Consider the following 23,118-nt stretch of genomic DNA (forward strand, 5'->3'; position numbering starts at 1 on the left):
AATTATCATGATTATCAATTAAGAAATTATCTTTAAATATATAAAACATATATGACATTACAAAAAAATCTGCGTAATAAATTTGTTTTGGGATAGGCTTATGAAAATTATTCTAACAATTATCTAATGTATATTAAAATATGCATATGAGTAAAATTTCATTGAAATTGAGGAAATGGATAATCTGCGCATTTATCTAATTAAAAAATTATTTAAAAATTTTGATAAGTTTGTATGCTAAAGAAACCAAAATTAATCATAAATATATGAAAATGTATAACAGAAAAACTTGCATAATAAATTTGTATCAAGGAATAAACTGGTGAACATTATTATTCTAATTGTCTAATGTGTATTCAAGTATGCATGTAAAGAAAATTTCATTGAAATTGATAAGGAAATGGATAGTTTATGCATTTATATCTGATAAAAAAAAATGAAAATTTTTGATAAGTCTATATATTAAGGAAACAAATTACTATAATCTTAAATATATAAAATTATGGAAAAACCTGCGTAAATTTCTATTCAAGCAATAAACTTGTGAGAATAATTCAAATTTGATTGTTTCTCGAGTTATACATTATCCTATATTCTTTGCATATTTATTTTCATGAACATATTATGAAGAATCCTCATTTGTTAATCACTTTCTGATTCCTTAATTAATAACTATCACTTTCCTTCTTATGCTATTCTTTCACATTTGCCACGTAATTACATAAACACACTTTAAAGTTAAAAAGTGAATAAAAGAAAAATATAGACATGAGCAGCTTCCATATTCACAATACTTTGATGAAGAGAGAAAAATATACATAGTTCCTTTTTCTCTCTCACTTGTTATCTGTGCAATGACATTCTTTAAACAATTTAACTACTTTCTTTTTATAGAAAGAGAGAGAGAGATACAAAGAAACTAAATATATCTTCTTCATCTTGTTTAGATCTTTATATTCAATTCTTATTATGTCTACGAAAGATATGCTCTGAATGCATAGTATCTTTTGTTTTTCTCAATTTAACATACTTGCAAATATAAAAAAAAAATATTGCAAAAGGGAAAGTAATTATTAGAGAATCCAAAAGTAATTAATACAAAGGTTCTTCCAATTATATATATATGCGCGTATATCGTTAATATAAAAGCTAATTAGTGTAAAGTTTCGGTATTGGATCTGGCTACATCGGAGACAGTCTGATTATTGTCCATCTGCTCCGCTATTACATTAAACTGTTCTCCATTAACATATTGTCCCTCTTGGTACTGCGAGGGATAATCACTATATTGATTATGTGCTTGTTCCATCATATAAGTATCCATGTTTGGATCGTTCGCTGCATACTCTTCATTATTACCACCTGCTTCTTCTTGTTGCTGATACATATGCTGATCCATAGTTTCCATTACAAAATTGTCTTGTCTCTGGTCACCGGATAAATCGTACAAACCGTTTGGCGATTGTTCGTTTCCCTTTGACGCGTTCGAATACATTTCTGATGATCCTTCGGGGGCTATTGAATCCATTGCAGTGTCATAATGAAAAGCTCCAGTATCGTCGTTAGTTTCCATAAGAGCTCCTCCTAGAAAGTGATCGTTGTTATATTCAACGTGTATTTTGTGTCGTCTCGATTATAAGTAAATTGTACGAATTATAAATCAAAGTCCACTACCTTCATGACTTACAAGACTGCCTTGTATCTTATTTGACAAATGTTCTATGTTGCTTTGTAGGTCGGCCATTTCTTCCCTGAGATAAACGTGTAAATGGATTAAAAAAAAGAGCGAGAGCGATGAGATACTATAGATTAAAACTATTACTTTTAGCTACGAACGAAAAATCAAAGCGTCACATCGAGCGTAGTATATAATTCTCATTTCGTTCTAGGATACAGGGTCGCTATTACTGTGCTGATAGAGTCGTTTTGGAAGCATCTGACTTCTTTTTCGGAATTACTTTTACTTTTAGATCGACCTTAACGGTACGTTTCTTGCTCGAATCCGAAGCGGTTCGCCCAACTGTTGTCACGTCTCTCTCAACGATCCCCTCTGTCAACACAGAATAGCCCCAGATATATATCGTGTGAAAAATAAGGTGCATCCTTATCTAATTAGCATGTAGAGTGTTCCTTCAAAAGTTCTGCAACAGTCAAATATATCGAAAACGAAGGTTTTTTGAGAAAAATATTTTAAATAAAAGTTGTAGGGCTTTAAGTAATGTATTAAATAGCAATGTAGTTGATTAGAAATAGCATTGTTAAGATCATGCAAAATTTACTTTAAAATTTTTTTAATTTGCTTGAAATTTTTAAATAAAAACCCTTATTTTTGATTGTACATTAATTCTTGTAGCTTATCTCCAGAACTTTTCAAAACACTATTATAATAAAATATTTTTTCATTCGGTTTTCGAATAATAATGCTTGAAATTTACGGTATTTTGATATAAAATACAAAATGTTTTGTAAAATATTTAGTTTTCGATAATTTTATCTTAATACTTTTATGCATAAAATAATTAGACAAATCAATTAGTGTATAGAAAACGCAGTTATTTTTAAGAAGATATATACAACAATTTGCAACATATTTTTTTCTTAAAAATAATATATATTATATATAAGGTAAAATTATTGAGAACAAAATATTTTGTATTTTATATCAAAATATTAAACTTTGAAAGCTTATAATTCGAAAAGTAATAAATAAAAACTAAAAATATTGTAATGTTTTAAAAAACTCTGAAAATAAGCTACATGAATATGTAATCAAAAATACATTTTCATTTAAAAATATCAAAGTGAATTTTGTGGCCTTAACAATGTTATTATAGTCACACTAATACTGTTACTTAATGCCCTTAATGCCATTTAAAGCCCTTACAACTTTAACTTGAAACATTTTTTGCAAAAAACCTTTGTTTTCGAGATATTTAAAAGGTGCAGAACTCTTGAGACATCCTGTATAATATTTACACGCGTTCGCGTAAGAATGAGCTACGGATCAACATATCATACATATGTCTTTTCATGGAGGTCGGTTAAATTAATCGTGAAACCAAATAAATGATTCGAAGCTGAAGTGATAGTTATATATATCTTTGAGTTCCGCAAGTCGAACTGAGAATATACTTGTGTTTAAGATTGTTAGCTTCCAAACGCTGTGTGAGAGATTGGCATTCGGCAGTCAGTCTCGAGACGAGCGTGGCTTGACTATTCAAGGCGTCTTCTAGGCCCGCCACCGTGGCAGCTGCGAAATTTGCGTTGCCTGATCAACCTATGTTGCGATGTTTAATCTCGACTAATCTCAATCTCCGCCTATGCTAGGCATAGTGACAGCATGCCGATTTCTCACACACATAGAGAGAGAGTCCTCTTACATCAAAATGTCATGTCAACACACAATAACACCCTTCACGGACAATATACCTAACATAGGCATATCTAGGGCGATATCTTACCATGCTTAGTCTCCATGTCCATTATCATGGAAGTCAATTCCTTTTCATTTTCCAATCTGGGCGTAATCTCTTTACGATTATCCTCCGGATGCGCAATCTTATTCATATTAATCTAAAAATAAAGAATTTATAATCAATCATTTTTAATTTTTTTGTCATCACTGACTTTTTGTCTAATCTGAAAAAAATATTCACCTCCTTCTCCAAAGATGATATTTGTTCAGCCAGTCTTAGATTTTCTCGTCTGCAATGTACCAGATCGGCGTCCCCTCTTTCCAGACGTTGCTTGTACGAATTTATCTCTGTCTGCAATCTACTCTGCTCTTGTCGAGCTTGTCTTTCGTTTCGTTCGGCTGTCAATTTGGCAGTTAACACTTCCTGTTCCGCCGCGTCTTTCTCGCTCAATGCCTGATTGAGATCACTCTGCAAGGTAGCTGAACAAGATAAAATAATAAAATATTACACATGTAAAAGTGCTCTTCCAACACTTATTTACATAGTGATCTATAAATGAAACTGCGTAAAGCTTACATATCTTATTCTGCAACTCTTTCTTCAGATTATCAATGGTGGTTTGCTTCTGAGATAATTCTCGCTTCAACTCGTTAATCTCTCGTCGCTGTTTCTCGGATTCCAACTGCGACTTATTGGCAGTTTCCCAGTGGGACGCTATATCAGCAGTACATTGCTCAATTTGCTGATTGTATCGACGCTCTATTTGCTGCCTCTCCTCGGTTATACGTCTATTGGCTTCCTGAGCAGCCTCCCGTAGCTTCTCGTGTTGCCTCTCCAACTCGTCCTTCAGCCTCCGAATCTCCATATCGCTCTGAGTCCTTTCGAACTCGAACTGCTGCTTGTCGTCCATGGTTCGCTTCGCTTTCTGCATCGCCTCGGTTTCTTTGTCCCTCGCACTCGACAACAACTTCTGCAACTCCTCCAGCTTCATCTCGGCCTCGTATCTGGCGCGCAGAGCCTTGTCTAATTCGGCCTTCAACTCGACATTGCCCTCGTTCGAGCTCTCGGACATACGTTTCAAGTTCGCCTGATTCTCCTCCTGCACCTTCCGCAATTCTAGCCTAGCCTGCGTTAGCTGCGCCTCCAACTCGCTGATTCTCGACTCGAACATTATGCTGGGACCTTCCAGAAACTTTTCTCGCCTGCCTTCCAAGTTGCCGACGTGATGATCGCTCGCGTCCTGCTTGCGACACTCTTGATCCGTCCCGGTACAGTGATCCTTGTGATTTTGTAGAGCGCACTTGGACAACGAGGTTTGATTCCTGTTGTGCAATGCCTCGTTTTCGGCCACGACCTACGAAAAATCATCGTCATCAATTAAGTTTTGCCACAGTTATTTCTTTAATTTTACTTTAATTGTCATTAAATAGCGATAAGAAGAGAAAAGAGCTATTTACTTCGCGAACTTTGCTCAGCAAATTGATTAATTCGTCTCTGCAATATTGAGATTCTCGTTCCAGCTGCTCGATGTAGTCCTCTTGACGTTCGATGAACGACGTTAATTCTGGAGGAATGGATTGGAGATCGCCTCTTGACAAGGCTATATTGCTATACGTCTTCGACTGAATAGTCTTCGAAAGAGGAGGATAGGTATTTGAAACCGCATTTCTACGGAGATCCTTCCTCGGAAAACTATCGCTGATCATACTTTGATCATCCGTGTCTTCTCCGGACTCGCTAATTCGCGGGTTACTCTTATATATGCTCCGAATACTTTGCGGCTTTCTGTAGAAAAATTATGTTTTTTCTTTATTGTATCTTATATTATTTATATAAAATATAATTACAAATATGTAAAAAAATTGTAGTGTAATTTTTAAAAGTTTTCAAAAATATTATATATATATATATAGAAGTACAAATTTTATTATGACGGATTCTTCAATTTTTTATAAAATTTAATTTAATTTATATTTTTATATATAAAATACATTATATAAAACATTTACATAAATATATACAATATGTCAATTATTACAATCTGATTTTCGAATTTTATTTCATGCAAAACTCTATGTATAAACTTATTATCGTCTTGGTCAAATTTAACCGTTTGGCTTGTTTATTATTTTTTTCAACTCACATTATTCCAGATATTCCTGTCGGCGTGTAAGATTCAGCCAACAGATACTTCAATTTCGAGATAGCTTCCCTATATGCAAACTCCATGTAATCCGCAGGCTTCCTTTTATTTAGATCAATCTTTGAAGCTCCATTTGTCTTTCTATAAAATAATGTTTCTATTCTCAATTGATCAAAAATATAAAAAATTGTTTTCGCATAAAATAAATTTTAAATAAAAATAATTGGCAATCAAAAATTATTAATAAGAATAATAAAAATAATATTTTAATAGATATTTATAATAATTCTTTTTAAATAAAAATAATTATTCTAATCGATCAATTGGTCAAATACAAAAAAAAAATTGTATCGCTATAAATTAAATAAATTTTAAATAAAAATAATTTATTAATTGGCAATCAAGAGTTTAAATAATCTTTCATAAGGTTACAATACATAATGTCTAATAACTTTAATGTCCTGATTTTGATCTCGATTTCTTGAAAGTTCAATAAAAAAAATCAACATTGTTTATTATTTAAATTATTCGATCATAGCTTTATAAAAAAAACTTTTTTTCCTGATTTTTTTTTCATTTTGCTCTATTGTATAAATTTTCATTCATAAATGTATTCTTGTTCTTACATATTTAAATTAATAATTTTTAAATTAATTATATATATATATATATACACTTAAATTAATAAAATTATTAATATATTTAAATTAATAAATTTGTTTTCATTTATTTACATATTTAAAACTATTATCATTATCCATAATTTACACAATTTTGCTTTCTTTTCTTTAACTCTCTTCCTATTTAAAAAAAAATACACTAAAAATACATAAATGAATAAATTAATTAGTATATAAATAAATAAATAAATTCCAATTTCACCTATTCTTCAATCGCTTCATCCGTGCGGCGCTCGCCGGATCCGCGTAGTTGCTTATGTCGGGTGACGTTTTCAACCTGGTGGTGATCCTCGGGAAGAACCTTGGCCGGCCCAAGTTGCCAAAAGTCGCGATACTTGCCGTACTGCCGAAGGGATGATGATGTTCACGTCGTCCGTAAGCGGTGTTTGCCGCCAGCATTCTGAGCGCGTTCTACCTTGAGGCGGCACTTCCGGCTCCCCGGCTTCAAGAACCGCCTCGCCAATCGATGATACGCCTCCTCCTCGGGTCGGGAGAGGAAAATCGAACGGGCGGGCCTGAACATTGTAATTGAAAAAGCCTGGCGGTGGCTCGCGTGCGATGGTACCGTTCGACCTTCCCTGGGGAAGAGGGGCAAGGTGGATATGTGTAGGAGGTGGTACCACCGTCCTCGTACCACCATCAATAAGTACGTTTCGTGACTTGTATTATTAGCCAGGATCAAGCATACCTTTGGCGATGAAGCATACCTTCGCTAGACCGGGATTGGAGCTATCGCCTCCTGACATTTTTCATGTCTCGTGCCCTGTAGAATTCCTATGGAAACAGAATGATCAAACAGTGCGCAATCACCGCAACCACTTCGACGACGCTGGTGGAAATCGAGTCTTCATTTAGAACTCACATTTAGAATGAGATTTTTAGCTGAAATAAAAGAAAAACATTTAAACATTTAACCAGAGACTTCTGTCTATCAAATTATATATATTGCAATTTTTTTTTTTAATTAAAAATCTTTTTATAAAAAATGTGATTAATATGCAAAACGTATACATTTATTGAAAAAATGCACATATATACATGCAATATATATTATATAATTATAAAATATTCTTATAATTCTATTATAATTAAAAGTTTAAAGATGATTACATTTTACGGTACATCTCATTAATATAAAATAATTTCAATAGCGTGGATGGCTCTCTTTTTGTGCTCTCTGCTAATTTTGAGCTTTATTACTGTAAAAATTGTAATGCTTTCAAGACCTTCAACGACGTATCCGAGAAGTCCCTGTGCTTTCACTATCACCAATAAAATACAATTGTTAATCACCAGACTCTCGTTTTCGCAATTTTTCTTGTAGCCCTCGACACAGTTGCTAATGACTTGGGGGGTTTTTCTTGATTAATTGCATCCAGAAGCATCTCTGGTAGAACTTCTAGATACAATTGTAAACCCTTCCACCATCAAGATAGAAATTTATTCGGAGGAAAAAATTGGTAGCAAATTCGAGAAAAAATTGCAGTAGCAAGAATTATGTATTCATTTTCAATAAATACCACATTTCGTAACTTGCTGACCAATTTGCGATTAGACGGTAGAAATTGATTGCAGAATCGATCAAACATAGATTCTGTTCAGTGTTGTCGCGTCCGAATGTATTGCAAGTGTCTCACTTCTCTACTTTGTTGAATTGTGCTATATTTTGGTAAGCATAAAATCTTAATTATTTCATTTTTTTTTATTTTTGAGTTATACAACATACTAATTTGTTTTCATGATAAAATTAAATAACTAATTGCGAACTAAAATACAAAAATACAAGACAAAAAGAAATAAGAAAACGAGAGAGATTCATTCATTTCAAATTGAAGTAATCGATGAAAAATAATAACTGGGATTACTTCAGTGTGCTTTTGTTTTACGAGGAAATATAATATACATAAATAATGAATGCACAGTGCATTTTAAATGCAATATATATTCATAGACAACTGTGTTAGAGTTGAAAGTAATACTGATATTTACACGATGCTTCATATAAAATATAGTATAAATGCATTAAAAATTAAAAATATTTAATTTAAAAAGTTGCATTAATAAATTTCGCATTATAATAAATACGATAAAAAAATATATTACGATAACATCATTAAAATATATAAATTGTATTAATATCAATATAGTAAATCTCTCGAGTAAAAAAAATAATAGTTCTCAATATCTATCACATATAGTGTGCGCATAACAACACACATACATTGCTTATTTTCTTCTTTTTTTTAAATAAATATATCAATATATCTTTGTATCTTACATATTTTGTGCTAAAATATTTGCTCTATATCAGCATACATAATGTATCAGTTTGCGATTATTGGTCCATTGAATTTCCATCGATCCGATTTGGAGTTTCTATAAAACCCTCGTCGTCATCATTATGTAAAGTATCGAAGACTGAAATAATTTTTCACGTTTACTTAGTTAATGAAATTGTAATTGAAACTTGTAATTATCATTTCTCAGGGTATCTACTCAAATTTTGTAAAAAAATTCCTTAATCTTCCCGGTATTTTCGTTTAATATTTCAAGCAAAATAAGAAAATTTGTAGATTCAGCTTTTTAAAAGTTTCTTTGCTTTTATGTTTTCTATTCATACTTTAAAGTTTATATTGAAAAGTTAATTCAGTTTTTTTAGCATTTAATATTGATTTATTAATTGTAAAATTAATTTGAACAATAATAAAATGCGATATATCATGATATCTAAACGCTAAAAATATACGTAAGAATATAAAATAAAAATAGAGAACAAAATAATTTATTATAAACGTCTTACAAAATATTAATTTATTTAAATTAATTATATATTATATTATTATTTATTTGTTTAATTAATTTATTAAATAAATAAAGAGTACTAATTTATTTAAATATTATCCATTAGAAAATTGAACAATTTTTCATGAAAGTTATACAAGATCTTGATACCAAAATAGATTGTCAATAAAAAATCACATAAACTTTTAATAAAAATATTGCAAAGATATGTTAGACATGTTTCTTAAGTGCTAAATAAATTTATCAAAAAGGCAATTTTTTTTAATTCCTTATAAGAATACCAGGTTTTCAAGAATTTTTTCTGAGTATACACCCTGTTACTACATGATAATTACGAGAGTATGCGCATTTTTTTAAACGTACCCGTAACACGTTCGAACGGTTTGATATATAGAATCATCAGCATAGCGAAGACCGCGGACACGCCGCAAACATATGTGAGAATATTCTTATAATAATAGCTAGCATAACCGGACGACAAGTGTCTAAAAGACAAGAGCAAAGTGATGCATCTTTCGACTTGCGATTTCTTTGGGTATAATAAAATCGAGAAAAAATATTCTCGAATCTTGTACATATTAAAACATTCTTACTTACTTCACCAAGTACTGAATGAGCATAACTACCAAACCATTACTTAGTTTGTCCGTAAAACTCATCATTCCGTATGCAAAAGCACCACTCTCGGTATTTTTCCCTATCAGATCCGAAGTGATACCGAGACTGGTCACCAGCATTATTGCACCAGCAGAACCTGGAACAGATGACAAGAAATTACAAATTAATAAATTTTGCTAAGTTTCTTAAACTGATGAGATTTAATGTCGTTACTAATATAAATCAAGCTTATGCCTTATTTACCTAACAATACAGCAACAGCATAGATCTGATACTTGATATACGTATCATCATTACCGAATTGTATCCATATGCAACCGCATATCGCGAGCACAGCGCCAATAGAATACGCAATCTTTCGACCCCATTTCGTATTGAGTCTCTCTATGATTAAAGCCGTCAAAAAGCTACTCAGATACATGGTCAATGGTATATAAGCCAAAGAAGTCGCAGGCATATTTAGTGACTCGTGTAAATACAGAGGCATATAAATCTGGCACAAATTAATGAATAGTCGCGTAAGCATATACACAAAAGCTACCTGATACAATCTCACATCTCGCAATAGTACTAGTGCTGTCCTACCGTTTCTATGTAAGAAACTACCTAAAAATTTCAAAAGTTGTTACAAAAACTTCTTAAATATATATTTCTCAAAATTGAAACAATTCAAATAATTGCCAGTTTTCATTACCATTAGAATCGCCATTAGCACCTTCCTTAACAACAACGTGAAATATAATGGACGCTACAAGTCCAACTGCTATTCCAATTAGAACAACTTTTTGAAACTTATGAATGTCATCAGGTCCAATCTGAGAGTTTTATTCGTCGCTTGTTACGTGTAACACGCCCCACATTATACAATAAACGAGAACATTGGAGAAGACGGTAAACGTGAATCTACATACAATTGATAGAAATAAGGATTTTATTTATATATGTATATTTAATGTTTCTTCAACTGATCATTTCTATATATTTCATTTCTTTGCTAATTCTTCTGTGATTACCTTATAGCTATGAGTTCAGTCCTCTCGTGTTCAGCAGGTGTTAGCTCAGGGACTAAGGCCAAGTGTGATATCTGCACTGCAGCCCAACCAAATTGAAAGATTACTACAAAAGCAGCGTAATAAACCAGCTGCGCATACTGGTGCGAGTATTCACAGCCAATGCATTGGGAAAATATAAAAGGGAATCCTAGTAGGACGCAAATGGTGCCTGCAAATTAATCTGGCTATTATGATACTGCAAAACAGAAGCATAAAATGTAATAAGGAAATACAAGTTATACCTATCAAGTGCCAAGTTTTCCTCCTGCCATACCGGCACAGCCAGAAATTGTCATTTCTGTCAGACTGAAAGCCGACAAATGGAGTGACTAGGGCGTCAGCTATCTGTCCAATGAGCAGCACAACACCAGCTAAAGTCGGATCAAATCCGAGAACCAGATGAAAGAACACCAGCAGATACGTGAACCACATGGAAGCACAAATGTCATTCAATACATGACCTGTGCCATAGGCTAATTTCAGATAGACTGGAAGTTTTCGTATTATCTCCGTATAATCGTCTGTCGGGCTGCTTGTACCGGGCTCCATTGTGCGGAATCGTTACTAGGCATAAATAACTCTGGCTTCCCTGTAACAAAAAACATTTTACGTTATTTAGGATAGGAAAGAAGCAACAGTATTATAGATGATTCATATCGGTGATTCTAACGCGATTAGAAACTGTCATACTGTTATTTTCTTTTACTTTCCTTTATTTTATTGCAGTAAACGCGTAGTTTGATCTGCTTCGCTCAATTAAATTTCAATAAAAGTATATTCGCTCGATGTCAAGAGATCAAAGAAACAAGTGGTCCTAACCTTATCAAATTAACCACTCCCCCGTGGCAAACCATGCGTTGTCAGTTGTGTATATCTGTTATCAGCTGACTTCAGTAGCGCATATAGAATTTGTTGCGACAAGAAATAAATAATGGAGAATATTGAAAGAAATTGATATGTATAAATTTTCATTAAATCAGAACAATAGGTTCACTCACATTTGTCGAGTCTGTAGCCGACTTGTTAACATTAATAACAACAGAAAAAAAATGCTAAACAATATACTTATATGATTCAATTTATACGACCTTTTAGAAGTATTATATCGCATTCGCGGATACGAGCCTGTCATGTCGCAGTCACGTGACGACGATGTCATTTACGCACGCGCAGGTGTCTCCTGTCGTGTGACCTCATTCGCGCAAACATGGGCAGTCACGTGATTCTTATCTTGACATTTGCCTTTTTTATCGATAACAGCGATAATCAATAATATAATCAATAATATAATCAAAGGTGTATATTTTCAATTATGCTCTTCTTTTAATATAACAGCCTTTTTTTAAATTCGATGAAAAATGAAACATTGTTTATTTTTTTCTTTTTGAAGAATAAAAAATGAGAAAAACAATGTAAAATATAGAATAAAAGCAAACCTCAGGCGAATTTCAAGATATTTTCAGATACTGCAAATGTTTCCAATGATGTTTTTTTTGTTTTCAAGGAGAGAACCAAATTTTAAGGAAACATTTGCAAAGTTTTTTCAAGAGAACATTTTTGTTATTCAGCGAACAATTTATTAAATATATATTAATAATGTATGTAATATAAGTAGAATTAAAATTTAACTATTTAAATATATATTACTTCTACACTCTTCTGAAAAAAAGCTATTAATTTCAATAGTGCCATTAACACCATTTGTTTGAAACAAATGAACATTTATCTGTTTTAAAGAATTTCTTATATCAAATAAGTAGTTGACAAATCAATATTAATAGTTTTAAACAAATGGTGTTAATGGCATTATTAAAATAAATATTTATTTGAAATCAATAGCTTTTCTTCAGTGATAAATAAAACAAATAATGAAACTCCTACCAATTGTATAATTTGTGTCTACTTCATACTTCGATTATATTTTGATATACAATATTGTATACTGAATATTGTATACTGAAATATTGTATACCTGGAAAAATATCACTAATATACATACGCGATGAATGTACTCCTTATACTTGTAGAAACAGCTCGAGATCCGAGTCTGTTTTGGTCCACAAGTAAATATTGCATTTGAATTCAATTATTCAACTCATTTGCATAGCTGAACAATGTAACGACAATTAACGTGTAGCTATATAATTAAAATTAATGTACTTGATGTACTTATTTCTCAGCTGTACAGAATTACAAATTGGACGCCCTGCAGCATCCACAAACATCCATCGATATATTCTATAACTTATACACTAAGCGATGATCTGGAATTGAGGTAGAACTGATGGCCCGAGAAGAGAAAGGTAAGAACGTAGATGCATGCTGCGATCCAGCAGTTGTACGCATTTTGCGTGTAACCGCGATCCACTTCATCATAAAAATTCTGCAGCGAGGTAAACTTCTTCTCTCCCAGAGGGAGGTCTTCCACCAATGCTACGCTTCGGACATAGAAGAATACTCCCATAAGAAGCTAAGGAAGAGAAAGAATTAAATTAATTTGATTATTTGAGATATCTCTGGTGTTAAAAAAGAAAGTAATTATAATTTCTTTTTCTCTATCTTTCTCTCTTTATCTTACCAGTTGAAATATGCCCCAAACGGACAGTACTAGACCGCACAAGGCGTACTTGGGTCCGCAGATCTTCATCCTGACCGATAAGCTCGTCCGTGCAAAAGAATTGGATTAAGTCTAATCGCGACGCATCCGCTTCTCTCTCGAAGATTCGCCGAATTCACGTTCCCTTTGACGCCTGTCAAACAATCTCAGCCGACCGTCCGTAATGATCCGTCACAGCAACGGGAGGGTTTGTAATCATGTGACGTTCGAGCGATAACGATACCGATACATCGCACTTTACTTCGAGCGGTATCGATAGATCGTTTCTTTTAAACCATAAACATAAAAATAGATAGATTCGCGTACTTGCGAGTAAGGCTTAGGGTTTACTTACTACACCTATTGTAGACCCGGTCTGATGAACATGATTCATGCTTCCTGCTGTTGCCAGCCCTGATTCAGAGGATCATGGTCGACCGATTGGGTTAGTTCGTGCTCCGCTTATTAGCATTTAATTATTATCGCGTATTTTGCAAGAAATCCAGGCCGCCGTGGCCTGCGAAAGGATCCCCGAAGAATTCCGCGTTTCTTGATGACAATCCCTTCTTCATTTTCTTCCTGCATCCTTTCCTGTAACCTTTACACGATTCGGGGATAACGGTTCCACAGCTATCATCAAGTGGGCTGTGTGTTTTTTGACAGCTTCGACAAGCGTTGACGTTTAGCTCGCTCGCTCTCTCTCTCTTTCTCTCGCGTTACTTTTCTTGTGTTCCTGAAAAAGAGATACATGTATGCATATTTCGTTAAAAAAAAAAAAAAATTAAGGATGCTAAAAAAACGGAGTTGATGCTTCGCTAGAATAATTCTTATGTATATATATATATATATATATATATATTGTGGGTGTGTTCGACATTTGTGTTCACCTCCCCGCTTTTTTGACTTGACATGTTCCAGTAAACAGCGAGGCCAATGCCAGGCGTATCGCGATGGTCGAAAACTGCTTTGGCAGTTCGGGTCAGGTGAGAAAAGCTCGAGAAGCATGAATCTAAATCTGATACCTAGTTGTTTGAATGAATCGTGATTGGCCAGAGGGACGTCGAGGTATAATTCACTTATGAATATTTCTCTTTTGACAGCCGCTCGCGGTACCTGGCCGAGTTTTGGTGGGAGAAGGTGTCCTGACAAAGATGTGCAGGAAGAAGCCCAAGCCCAGGCAATTCTTTCTCTTCAATGACATATTGGTCTATGGAAATATTGTGATTAATAAAAAAAAGGTGTGTACGATAGAATGCAAGAAGTAAGCTATGTATACGTAACAATCTTTGCAAAATGACAATAACATTAATGGTAATAACAATTTGTTCACAGTACAATAAGCAACATATAATACCACTGGAGGAGGTAAAATTAGAGTCTCTAGCTGATGAGGGTCGTAAGTATAATTGTCATTTTGCTTGATGTAATAGCTGTTTTTATAGTAACATTTCTGTTTTTGCTCTGTTATATACTTTAAACATGTGTTTCTAATATGTCTTGATAGCATGTGCAAAAATATATATATTTGTGTGCATCTATTGATATAATTTAACAATATATACAAGTCTTTTCCAATCAAAACATGAGAAAAGTGACTTCAAGTTTGGTTCAATTTTATACTTGCTCTATTAATACACATACATAAATTATTGAAAATAATAACTTGTTCATTAAAATGTGTAACACTGTTCTTTTATGTGTGGATAAACTTTTGCTTGAAATGTTTTCCAATACTAAAATGTTTTCTCTTAAGTGGATAATTTCATAATAAAGTAAAACTATGTAAAGCTTTTATATGGTCTCAAAAGTAAGAGTTCAAGAATTTAATTTAAAAAATGTGAACTATACTAACATGACTGGAAATAGTAATAATCTTATGAAGTTCATCAAACTATACATAAATATCTCATACAGATATGATACATTGATCCCCAAATTCTCAAAATCATTTTTCTCAAGAAAGTAGTCTTACACATAAAAAAAATTTATTTAAATTTATTTTTAATGAGGAATCCTGTATCCATTTATGTATATTATATTTTTTATCTTTATAATAAATTTCTATTTGTTACAAAGAGTATATTTTATACATAGAAAATTATCATCTAATTATATTCTTATCATAGATATATTTGTTTTCTGATTTCCCCTTTGCACTCTTATCATTATAAATAGAACTCTTCAATTATTGTATACACAGTGTATGGATCAATAATCAAATACGGTCATACTTAGAACATGTTAGTATAGTATTGGATCATTATTTATAGAATATCGTAATGGGTGGCTCATTAAAACAGTAACAAAGTCGTTTGCTGTTTATGCTGCTACCGCAACAGAGAAGCAAGAATGGATGGCACATATCACAAAATGTATTGAAGATTTATTAAGAAAGAGTAAGTAAAAGTTAGTCACAAATATTTTTTGTAATATAAATTTTGTAATTCATAAAAATAGATATTGCAATTGATTCTTTTTATACTTTTTAATCCTTCTTCTTATATATTTACAGGTGGCAAAAAGCCTGTCGAAATTCATGCAGCGGTCTGGGTACCAGATAATGAAGCTACAATTTGCATGCACTGCAATAAGACACAGTTCACAGTATTAAACAGACGGGTAATTATGAAACTCTTTTATTAATTTAATCAATTTAAATGATCGAAAGTCTACTGAAATTAATTGTGCTCTCCATTTCAGCATCACTGTAGGCAATGTGGAGCAGTAGTTTGCGGTCCCTGCAGTAATAAAAAATTATTGTTACCTGGACAAGGAAACGGGAAGGCCGTCAGAGTGTGTTTACAATGTTACGATGCCGCTAGTAAAATCAAAGCTATACCCACAACTGCTGTGAATAGCTTAAATAACAAAGATCAGCAACGTAATTCCGCCGATAGCTCAGGAGGGGACAGCTCTGGAGACGACGATGAAGGAAATAAAGAAGAGAATCATGATGAGGTAATTGAGATAATTAGGTTCCCTCTTATTTTTGATAAAAACCCTTTGCACACAATATGTGCATCACTTATCTGAAACTAAAAATGATTAAAATACATTTAATTATTTTTTTCGTCTGTTTTATAATTAACTTTTTATATTATTATACTGTGCATACAATCTATTATAAGTATCTATTATAAGTGTTGATTTTATTATAAAACATACATAAAATCAACACTTATATAATAGAAAGAGTATATATAGAATCTTCTGAAATAATTCATATATATTTTATATCACAAAATAATTATATAATAACAGTCCTTTTTCTTTTGCAGCCTAAATTCTATTCGACACTCGGCCGATGAAGATGATTGCACACAGCAAACAATATCACAGAATATAAAAATTTTACAGATATTTTTAAAAAAAGCCAATGATATTAAACTATTATACAGTTAAAAAAAAAGAAAAGAATCAAGAAAAAAGATAATTATTTCTTATAATTTTTATAGTGCACAACAATTTTATAAATGCTCTATTGCATCACAATTTTAATTAATTTAAGATTAAAATTGTAAAAAAAAAGATTATTTTTTAGTTGCTTTAACATTAATAGATCTGTATTTAGTAAATCAAGAACTTAAGTTTAAATAAATAATTGAAAAATGTTTGGTAGAGTGTTTACAATCCTTAATAGCTTAATGTATAACTTTCCTATAACAGATTTGATATTTAATTACAAAAATCTTACTAACTTTAATCTTTGTAACAAATTTCTTTTGAAAATAAAAACTTTTCTAACACATTATGTAATAATAGTAGCATGATAAAGTATATAAAAAAAGTTTTTCTTTTCAAGACTTGAATCTCAAATCTTGAATAATAGTACTTAATAGAGCATTTTAAAAATTGTGATCAGCTTAAAAACTAAAGGAATAATTACTCTCTTGGATTTAAAAATTAGTTTTTGTCAAACCATGTTATCTTGAGATCGAAAAGTTAATGAAATATTCTTATAAATATTTCTAAACAAAATGTTTATAACCACTGATATTTATGTACAAATATGAAATGGATTTATGCTAAAATTATCAAAACATATCATTATATATATCTGATTCATATTATGAATCTTAGCCGTTTTTATTAATAGAAGATATTGCGCGATTCATATTAATGAAGAATAAGAAATACTATATTAAAAATTATATATATATATATATATATATATATATATATAAAATTACAAAAACCCAAAAAAGAAAAAATATCAATAAAGCATCAAAAATGCGCTGTTAGAATCAGCAAAAGTTTGTAATTGATCAATATTATTACATTGGTCAAATTCAATTGTAATTAGATAAATTTTTTTCATCGTTATGCGTAATATTAAGAATACATGCCACATTGTGCCTTTTACATTATTGATCAATGTCGGATATAAGTAGATGACGTAACACCTACTGCACAACATGCAGAATGCATTTTTGAAATGCAATGTCTAATTTTTATTGTATAGATTTTTACTTATCATTGCAAATACATTATAACTAAATACAGTGCATATACATAGCAATCTAAACATAACAATTGTGAATAAAATGTTATATTATTACAAGTTTAAAAGTGTTATTTGATATAATATTAAACTAAATAATTATTTCATATATTTTTTCATGGCACTAATGACAAAAAGAAATTTTATACATATATAGTTTATAGTTTATCTCATATATCAAGGAATCTCGATACATTTAATTAGCATATGTATGAGCAATAGACAAAATTGAAAAATTTTTAGTTTATGAATAAAAATGTTTAGATTACATTAATCTAGGAAATATGAGATAATTGAAAGAATCAACGAACGTATATCATGCACAAATTTTTTTTTTAATTTTATACAGCAAAATTACTTTGTAACAATAATTTTAGTCTATAACAAATATAATTTTGCTTTGTGACTATTATATATCTATAACAATATATAAATACAAACATACAACGTATGTTATAAAAAATATATAATAAGCTCTATTACGCGAAATAGAATATATTAGTATTAACTATATGTGTCTGCTGTATGTTCCTATTTAACGTTCCTAGTCCCTCTTTGCAGTTATATTGAATTACAAAGAATCATATAAAAATTCTTCCCTGCATTATATATTAAGATAAATTGATTTTTTAGTACCATGCACACTTGATAATATATTTTTTGAAGGCTTTTTATTATCCTGCATTAGTAAATGCATATGTATAATTTAATCTACATATATTTTACATTTCCAGAAAAAATAGATCTTTAAATCAAAAGGGAGTCTCTTCTTTGATATATTATATCACTTGTGCAAATGCAAATGGTGATATATAAAAAAATTATTTTAAATTACATTTTTTTGCTTTAATAATTAAAAGAATTTATTATAGAGATCTTATAATTCAATATGCAGTAAAAAATAGGAATCTTAAGGAGAAACGATATATGCAGTGTCTATCAAAATAAATTCTAATTTTTTTCTTATTTAAGATTTTTATAGATTTAAAAAAACAATATTAATGGCACATTATATTGTCACTTATCGACTATACTTTATTTAAAAATGACACAACAGGTTTGTATATATTAAGAAAGTATATACATATAAAATTAAATATTTTGATTAAAAATTAAAATTGAAATTTTAACAGCCTATTCTAGCATGATATCTCTACCATCTACTGCACAAACCAGTTCTTCTGTTATTGAAAATACAATAGGAGAAATGAAAAGTACATCAAATCTTAATTTGGATATTATATCAAGGAGTTATCTCAGTCTGAGCAAACAGTCTACAATTTAAAAGATACGATCTAAAAGAGTATTATACTCTTTTAAATTTTAGTAGACTGTTCGCTCAGATTGAGATAACACCTTGCTATAATATCCAAATTAAAATTTGATATACTTTGCATCTTCTATTGTATTTTCAATAATAAAAGAACTGGCTTGTACCGTAGATGGTAGAGATATGCTAGAATACTAGCTCTAGAATAGGCTGCTAAAATGTTAATAATTTTAATTTTTAATCAAATTTAATTTTATATGTATATACTTTTTTAATACATACAAATCTTTTGTATTTTATCCATACATGTAGAAAATAATCGAGAATATTTTCCTGTTGCTTTCTTAAATAATTTACTTTAGGAGTTAGAAAACGTAATAATTGAAAAAGAGTATACTTTTTCAACTATTATATTCTATCAATAATTTTTTATTTGTGAAAATCTCCAACTTTGATTTATTGCAAAAAATTTATAAATAGAAAACTTCAATTTATATAAATGCAGAACTATTAATATATTTTTATCTAATTACCTTTGTTTTTTTTTTCATTATTCAACTTCTTTATACTCATTTTGAAACTTTGTCATAGTAGAATTATTGGTTTCCAACAACTTCTTATAACGTTCCACCAAGTCACTGATAGAACGTCGTCCTCTTGAACTATGTTCATGCTTCTCAGGCTTTATTTCGTTCTCATCATTCACAAACTGTACTTCTGTAATATCATCCAGTTTGACTTTATTTATTTTGAACTCGTGATCGAATTTGTCTCTCGTTTGTTCTTGAGACATATTTCTCGAAATGTTTCGTTTTATCGGAGTAAACTGTGCAGATCCAGATATACAAGGAATTGTAGATGCTTCGCTCAGATTGAGATAACTTCTTGTTATAATATCCGAATCAAGATTTGATGTATTTTGCATTTCTCCTATTGTACTTTCAATAGAAGAATTGACTTCTGCAGTAGATGGTAGAGATATCATGGTAGAATTGGCTGTTAAAATGTTAATAATTTTAATTTTTAATCAAAATATTTAATTTTATATGTATATATTTTTTTAATATATACAAACCTTTTGTATTTCTATCCATACAAGTAGAAAATAATCGAGAATATTTTCCTGTTGCTTTCTTGGATAATTTTTTCACTTTAGGCGTTAGAAAACGTAAATTCAAGTTTTTTTTAACATTATTGTCTAATGACATTAGGCGATCGCGATCAATACGTGATACAAATAAATTTGTTCGCAAATCTGGCGTATGAATGCATTTCTGCCGCACATATCTCGAGAATAATGATTTATGCGCAACTACAAAGAATAAATAAACTGTATTAAATACCGATAATTTGTTTACGTAATTGCAAAGCATAATTTTTTTACACCATAAACTTACTTTCACCTGGGGTAAGTTGCAATAATCTCTGCAAGTCATTCGTTTCATCTGCATAGTTAGTGTTAATTTTGACAAGAGGTGACGGCATGAAAAGTACATTATTTATAAAGGGTAACATATTCCTGGATGTGTACTCCATATTTGTTTGACAAAAAACATTTTGTGTCTCTTCTATAGAACTTTTCATATTTGTCAAGATAACTTCGAATATATTATACATGGACTTCATATCTTCTACACTCCCTTCCACTTGCAATTGACACTGAGTTAAGTCTGCTAACTCATTTTTCCTAAGGCACTGATACACTTGACAGAGTATCAAAGTGTGTAGATTAATAAAATTGTTGTATACCAATTGATTATCATTATATAAATGATAAAGAAAATGCTGAAAAAAATAAAATGTGATACATTAGTGTAAATATTAATTTTTTTTTATTAATTGATATATAGAATTATAGAGAAGAAATTATTTTTTAATTATTCTTACTTGAATATCAGGTGGAAATGGCAGTTCTGATATAAGAAAACAATTGATTTTTTCCAATTGTTTTCCATCTAGTACTTTTGCATCGCTTGTTAGATTCGTTATTATGCCACTTATATTCTTACATATTATTTCTATATTTTTTAAAACTCTATTCTTTTTTCGTATGTAACATATGTTTTCATCTAAACTACTTTTCCACACTAAACAGAAAAAAATCAATGTATATTTATTATCATTATTATCAGTTTTGCATATGCAATAAAATAAATTGATCCTCAACACACAAAGTATATGCTAAAAACAAAATATGTTTCTTACTTTGTATAATCTCCAAATCTTCAACAATTTTTAAACGTTGTTTTATGGAGGCAGCAACAGGTGCTATAGTTATGGAGTTCATCACAGACTGTTTCATGTCAAAAAGTTGTGTCTTAATTTTAGTCAGTTGTTCCTGCTCTTCTCTAAAATAAAAGTAAGAAAAAATAAATAACTTTGAAATATTTATAACAGACTAACTTAGTACAAAATATATACAATATATTAGAAATAAAAATTATTACTCTGATGCTAAATTCACTGCCTTTTCCATTTGCATACAACTTCTATGATAATTCAATGTATTATAAACGACACTCGCTTTGGACTGTTGTAGGAAAGTTCTAATTAAATCACTTGTAGGACCTCGTTTTGGTGTGGATATTACTCTATATTCACCTAAAATAATAAGTGATAATTTAATCATCAAGATTAATATGCAATTTTATATATATATATATATATATATATATATATATGGAAGATTGACAAAAATAAAATAATTTTTTTCTATTATGAAAATACCTACCATTACGTATAAGATATCTCTTGAGTCCAAGTTGTGATAATTTCCACATTATAAGCATAAACTTTGTACCACTTGCATGATGCAGGTATGTAGCGACAATATGCGGAAATCCTACATCAGAATTCTCACTAGCAATTACATTTAGATAATCCTTGACATCATTACGATACTTTGCTTCCGTCTTCTTACACAATACTGGCCATTCAACTTGCTTTTTGAAACGCTCAGCATCATATACCATTAATAAATAATGAGAAACTTGTACAAATCCCGCAACATTTGGTTTATCAAACATTCCCTGTAACATGTAATTATTATTTGTCACTGGTAAAGGCCTATAAAACAATTTAATACAAATAAATATATATTTATATGTATGTACACATATATTATGAGTGAATCTTTCCATAAAATATAGAATGAAATATATAAATATAGATATATATAATAAATATATAAAGAAAAGTTCTTACCTCGCGAAAAACTTTCTTGAAATCATCACTCGGGGGAACTAATTGAGTTAATAAAGACACATTTTTGTAAAAGGACGCGCTAACAGCCATCTTTCTGCGATGCTACAATTGTACGTGTGAGAAATAAATTGTATAAATCATCCAACTAATATGAAGATAAAACTTTCTCACTTATGACGAAAATGTGAATCGTTCGCTTTCCATAAAAAATAACTAAGCACGTAAATGCGTTACAGAACCACCTTCTTCTATGTTTTTGCTTGGCCTGTGTTGACGTTACTATAGATCTTGTCTTGCCGGCTACCGTCTAATATATGTAAACACTTGACTTACAATCATACAACTCGCTGTTTTGTTTAAATTTAGAAATTCAAGAACAGAGAAACAAGCAAAGCAGAAATAAAACCTGTCAAAAAATAAACTAAAGAAAATAAAAACACAAAAATACACGTATTAGCAGTTGCTCCTTTATCGTGTCATATTGCCTCGCTTATTGCTTATTGGTTGGCTGCTCGCTACTTGATGCGGCCTATCTGCATTGACCAATCACAGTCGATTATTTCAAAAATAATCAATTGTAATTGGTCAATTTCTTATGACTCCATTGTAGATAGTCCTTTACGCTACTCCGCTGCATGAGTTTTCATCTTCAGAGAGAATTCATAATTCATGTTGTACAGTTTGAATTTTAAGCGGAGAGCACACACTCTATGTTGATTGGAGTTAAAAAACTAAAAATTAATTAAACGACTTAGACTTAGATGATAATAATAATGAAACATTTATTAAAAAAAGATTTAATAACTATAATAGGTCAGGTTAATTTTTTATTTATT

The 23,118-nt window shown here is 30.7% G+C and overlaps 5 protein-coding genes across 13 annotated transcripts; 1 reads left to right on the top strand and 4 right to left on the bottom strand.

Annotated features, from left to right (window-relative positions):
* Nucleotides 1-209: 209 nt before the first annotated feature.
* Nucleotides 210-8,583, bottom strand: LOC114934323 (serologically defined colon cancer antigen 8 homolog). 7 transcript variants are annotated; one of them, XM_029307008.2, is made up of 12 exons: nucleotides 8,518-8,583; nucleotides 7,760-7,898; nucleotides 7,350-7,501; nucleotides 6,442-7,121; nucleotides 5,560-5,700; nucleotides 4,874-5,201; nucleotides 3,993-4,770; nucleotides 3,657-3,895; nucleotides 3,462-3,573; nucleotides 3,133-3,250; nucleotides 1,675-1,751; nucleotides 210-1,584 (listed from the first exon to the last, which is right to left on the bottom strand). In XM_029307008.2, exons 4-12 carry the CDS (start codon nucleotides 6,636-6,638, stop codon nucleotides 1,154-1,156), a joined length of 2,421 nt encoding a protein of 806 aa, XP_029162841.1. In that variant the 5' UTR covers nucleotides 6,639-7,121; nucleotides 7,350-7,501; nucleotides 7,760-7,898; nucleotides 8,518-8,583; the 3' UTR covers nucleotides 210-1,153. The 7 variants fall into 7 exon arrangements, with proteins under 7 accessions (XP_029162841.1, XP_029162839.1, XP_029162838.1 ...); XM_029307006.2 differs by having other exon boundaries at nucleotides 6,442-6,817; nucleotides 6,947-7,121; nucleotides 7,350-7,898; XM_029307005.2 differs by having other exon boundaries at nucleotides 6,442-6,817; nucleotides 6,928-7,121; nucleotides 7,350-7,898.
* On the bottom strand, nucleotides 7,921-12,510 carry LOC114934326 (major facilitator superfamily domain-containing protein 12). The gene is given in 8 exon segments (XM_029307013.2): nucleotides 7,921-8,657; nucleotides 9,405-9,526; nucleotides 9,639-9,795; nucleotides 9,903-10,265; nucleotides 10,354-10,562; nucleotides 10,673-10,880; nucleotides 10,954-11,300; nucleotides 11,531-12,510. Coding segments are annotated over 7 exon segments (1,449 nt in total). The 5' UTR covers nucleotides 11,261-11,300; nucleotides 11,531-12,510; the 3' UTR covers nucleotides 7,921-8,574.
* A 70-nt stretch (nucleotides 12,511-12,580) lies between these two features.
* On the bottom strand, nucleotides 12,581-13,556 carry RNASEK (Ribonuclease kappa). Its single transcript, XM_029307016.2, has 2 exons — nucleotides 13,290-13,556; nucleotides 12,581-13,181 (listed from the first exon to the last, which is right to left on the bottom strand). Exons 1-2 carry the CDS (start codon nucleotides 13,356-13,358, stop codon nucleotides 12,957-12,959), a joined length of 294 nt encoding a protein of 97 aa, XP_029162849.1. The 5' UTR covers nucleotides 13,359-13,556; the 3' UTR covers nucleotides 12,581-12,956.
* Nucleotides 13,557-13,667: 111 nt separating this feature from the next.
* rush (pleckstrin homology and FYVE domain containing family member rush hour) lies at nucleotides 13,668-17,868 on the top strand. Of its 2 annotated transcripts, none has more exons than XM_085483262.1 (8): nucleotides 13,668-13,752; nucleotides 14,226-14,290; nucleotides 14,408-14,545; nucleotides 14,640-14,703; nucleotides 15,578-15,703; nucleotides 15,820-15,926; nucleotides 16,008-16,265; nucleotides 16,586-17,868. In XM_085483262.1, exons 1-8 carry the CDS (start codon nucleotides 13,737-13,739, stop codon nucleotides 16,613-16,615), a joined length of 804 nt encoding a protein of 267 aa, XP_085339388.1. In that variant the 5' UTR covers nucleotides 13,668-13,736; the 3' UTR covers nucleotides 16,616-17,868. The 2 variants fall into 2 exon arrangements, with proteins under 2 accessions (XP_085339388.1, XP_085339389.1); XM_085483263.1 differs by having other exon boundaries at nucleotides 15,647-15,703.
* LOC114934325 (uncharacterized) lies at nucleotides 15,419-22,781 on the bottom strand. 2 transcript variants are annotated; one of them, XM_085483260.1, is made up of 9 exons: nucleotides 22,283-22,781; nucleotides 21,810-22,107; nucleotides 21,526-21,679; nucleotides 21,284-21,426; nucleotides 20,966-21,165; nucleotides 20,476-20,863; nucleotides 20,154-20,390; nucleotides 19,612-20,074; nucleotides 15,419-16,342 (listed from the first exon to the last, which is right to left on the bottom strand). In XM_085483260.1, exons 1-8 carry the CDS (start codon nucleotides 22,370-22,372, stop codon nucleotides 19,629-19,631), a joined length of 1,956 nt encoding a protein of 651 aa, XP_085339386.1. In that variant the 5' UTR covers nucleotides 22,373-22,781; the 3' UTR covers nucleotides 15,419-16,342; nucleotides 19,612-19,628. The 2 variants fall into 2 exon arrangements, with proteins under 2 accessions (XP_085339386.1, XP_029162845.2); XM_029307012.2 differs by lacking the exon at nucleotides 15,419-16,342 and having other exon boundaries at nucleotides 17,546-20,074; nucleotides 22,283-22,384; nucleotides 22,454-22,781.
* Between the last annotated feature and the right edge of the window lie 337 nt (nucleotides 22,782-23,118).

The sequence above is a fragment of the Nylanderia fulva genome, unplaced genomic scaffold, assembly GCF_048542155.1.
Source record: "Nylanderia fulva isolate GAGA-0341 unplaced genomic scaffold, ASM4854215v1 Scaffold24, whole genome shotgun sequence".
NCBI classification, from domain to species: domain Eukaryota; kingdom Metazoa; phylum Arthropoda; class Insecta; order Hymenoptera; family Formicidae; genus Nylanderia; species Nylanderia fulva.

Bases quoted from the DNA above. Each gene is read 5' to 3' on its own strand.
- LOC114934325 (XM_085483260.1), bottom strand. From the start codon at position 22,372: ATGGCTGTTAGCGCGTCCTTTTACAAAAATGTGTCTTTATTAACTCAA. The intron at 21,680-21,809 runs GTAGGTATTTTC...TTATTATTTTAG, and splicing joins GAGATATCTTATACGTAATG to GTGAATATAGAGTAATATCC. The intron at 21,166-21,283 runs GTAAGAAACATA...TTTTCTGTTTAG, and splicing joins AGATTTGGAGATTATACAAA to TGTGGAAAAGTAGTTTAGAT.
- RNASEK (XM_029307016.2), bottom strand. From the start codon at position 13,358: ATGAAGATCTGCGGACCCAAGTACGCCTTGTGCGGTCTAGTACTGTCC. The intron at 13,182-13,289 runs GTAAGATAAAGA...TCTCTTCCTTAG, and splicing joins TTTGGGGCATATTTCAACTG to CTTCTTATGGGAGTATTCTT.
- LOC114934323 (XM_029307009.2), bottom strand. From the start codon at position 6,638: ATGCTGGCGGCAAACACCGCTTACGGACGACGTGAACATCATCATCCC. The intron at 3,896-3,992 runs GTAAGCTTTACG...TATCTTGTTCAG, and splicing joins AGAGTTGCAGAATAAGATAT to CTACCTTGCAGAGTGATCTC. The intron at 1,752-3,132 runs GTATATTCTCAG...CGTTTATCTCAG, and splicing joins GCTAACAATCTTAAACACAA to GGAAGAAATGGCCGACCTAC.
- rush (XM_085483262.1), top strand. The intron at 14,704-15,577 runs GTAAGTATAATT...CATTATTTATAG, and splicing joins GTCTCTAGCTGATGAGGGTC to AATATCGTAATGGGTGGCTC. The intron at 15,704-15,819 runs GTAAGTAAAAGT...ATATATTTACAG, and splicing joins TGAAGATTTATTAAGAAAGA to GTGGCAAAAAGCCTGTCGAA.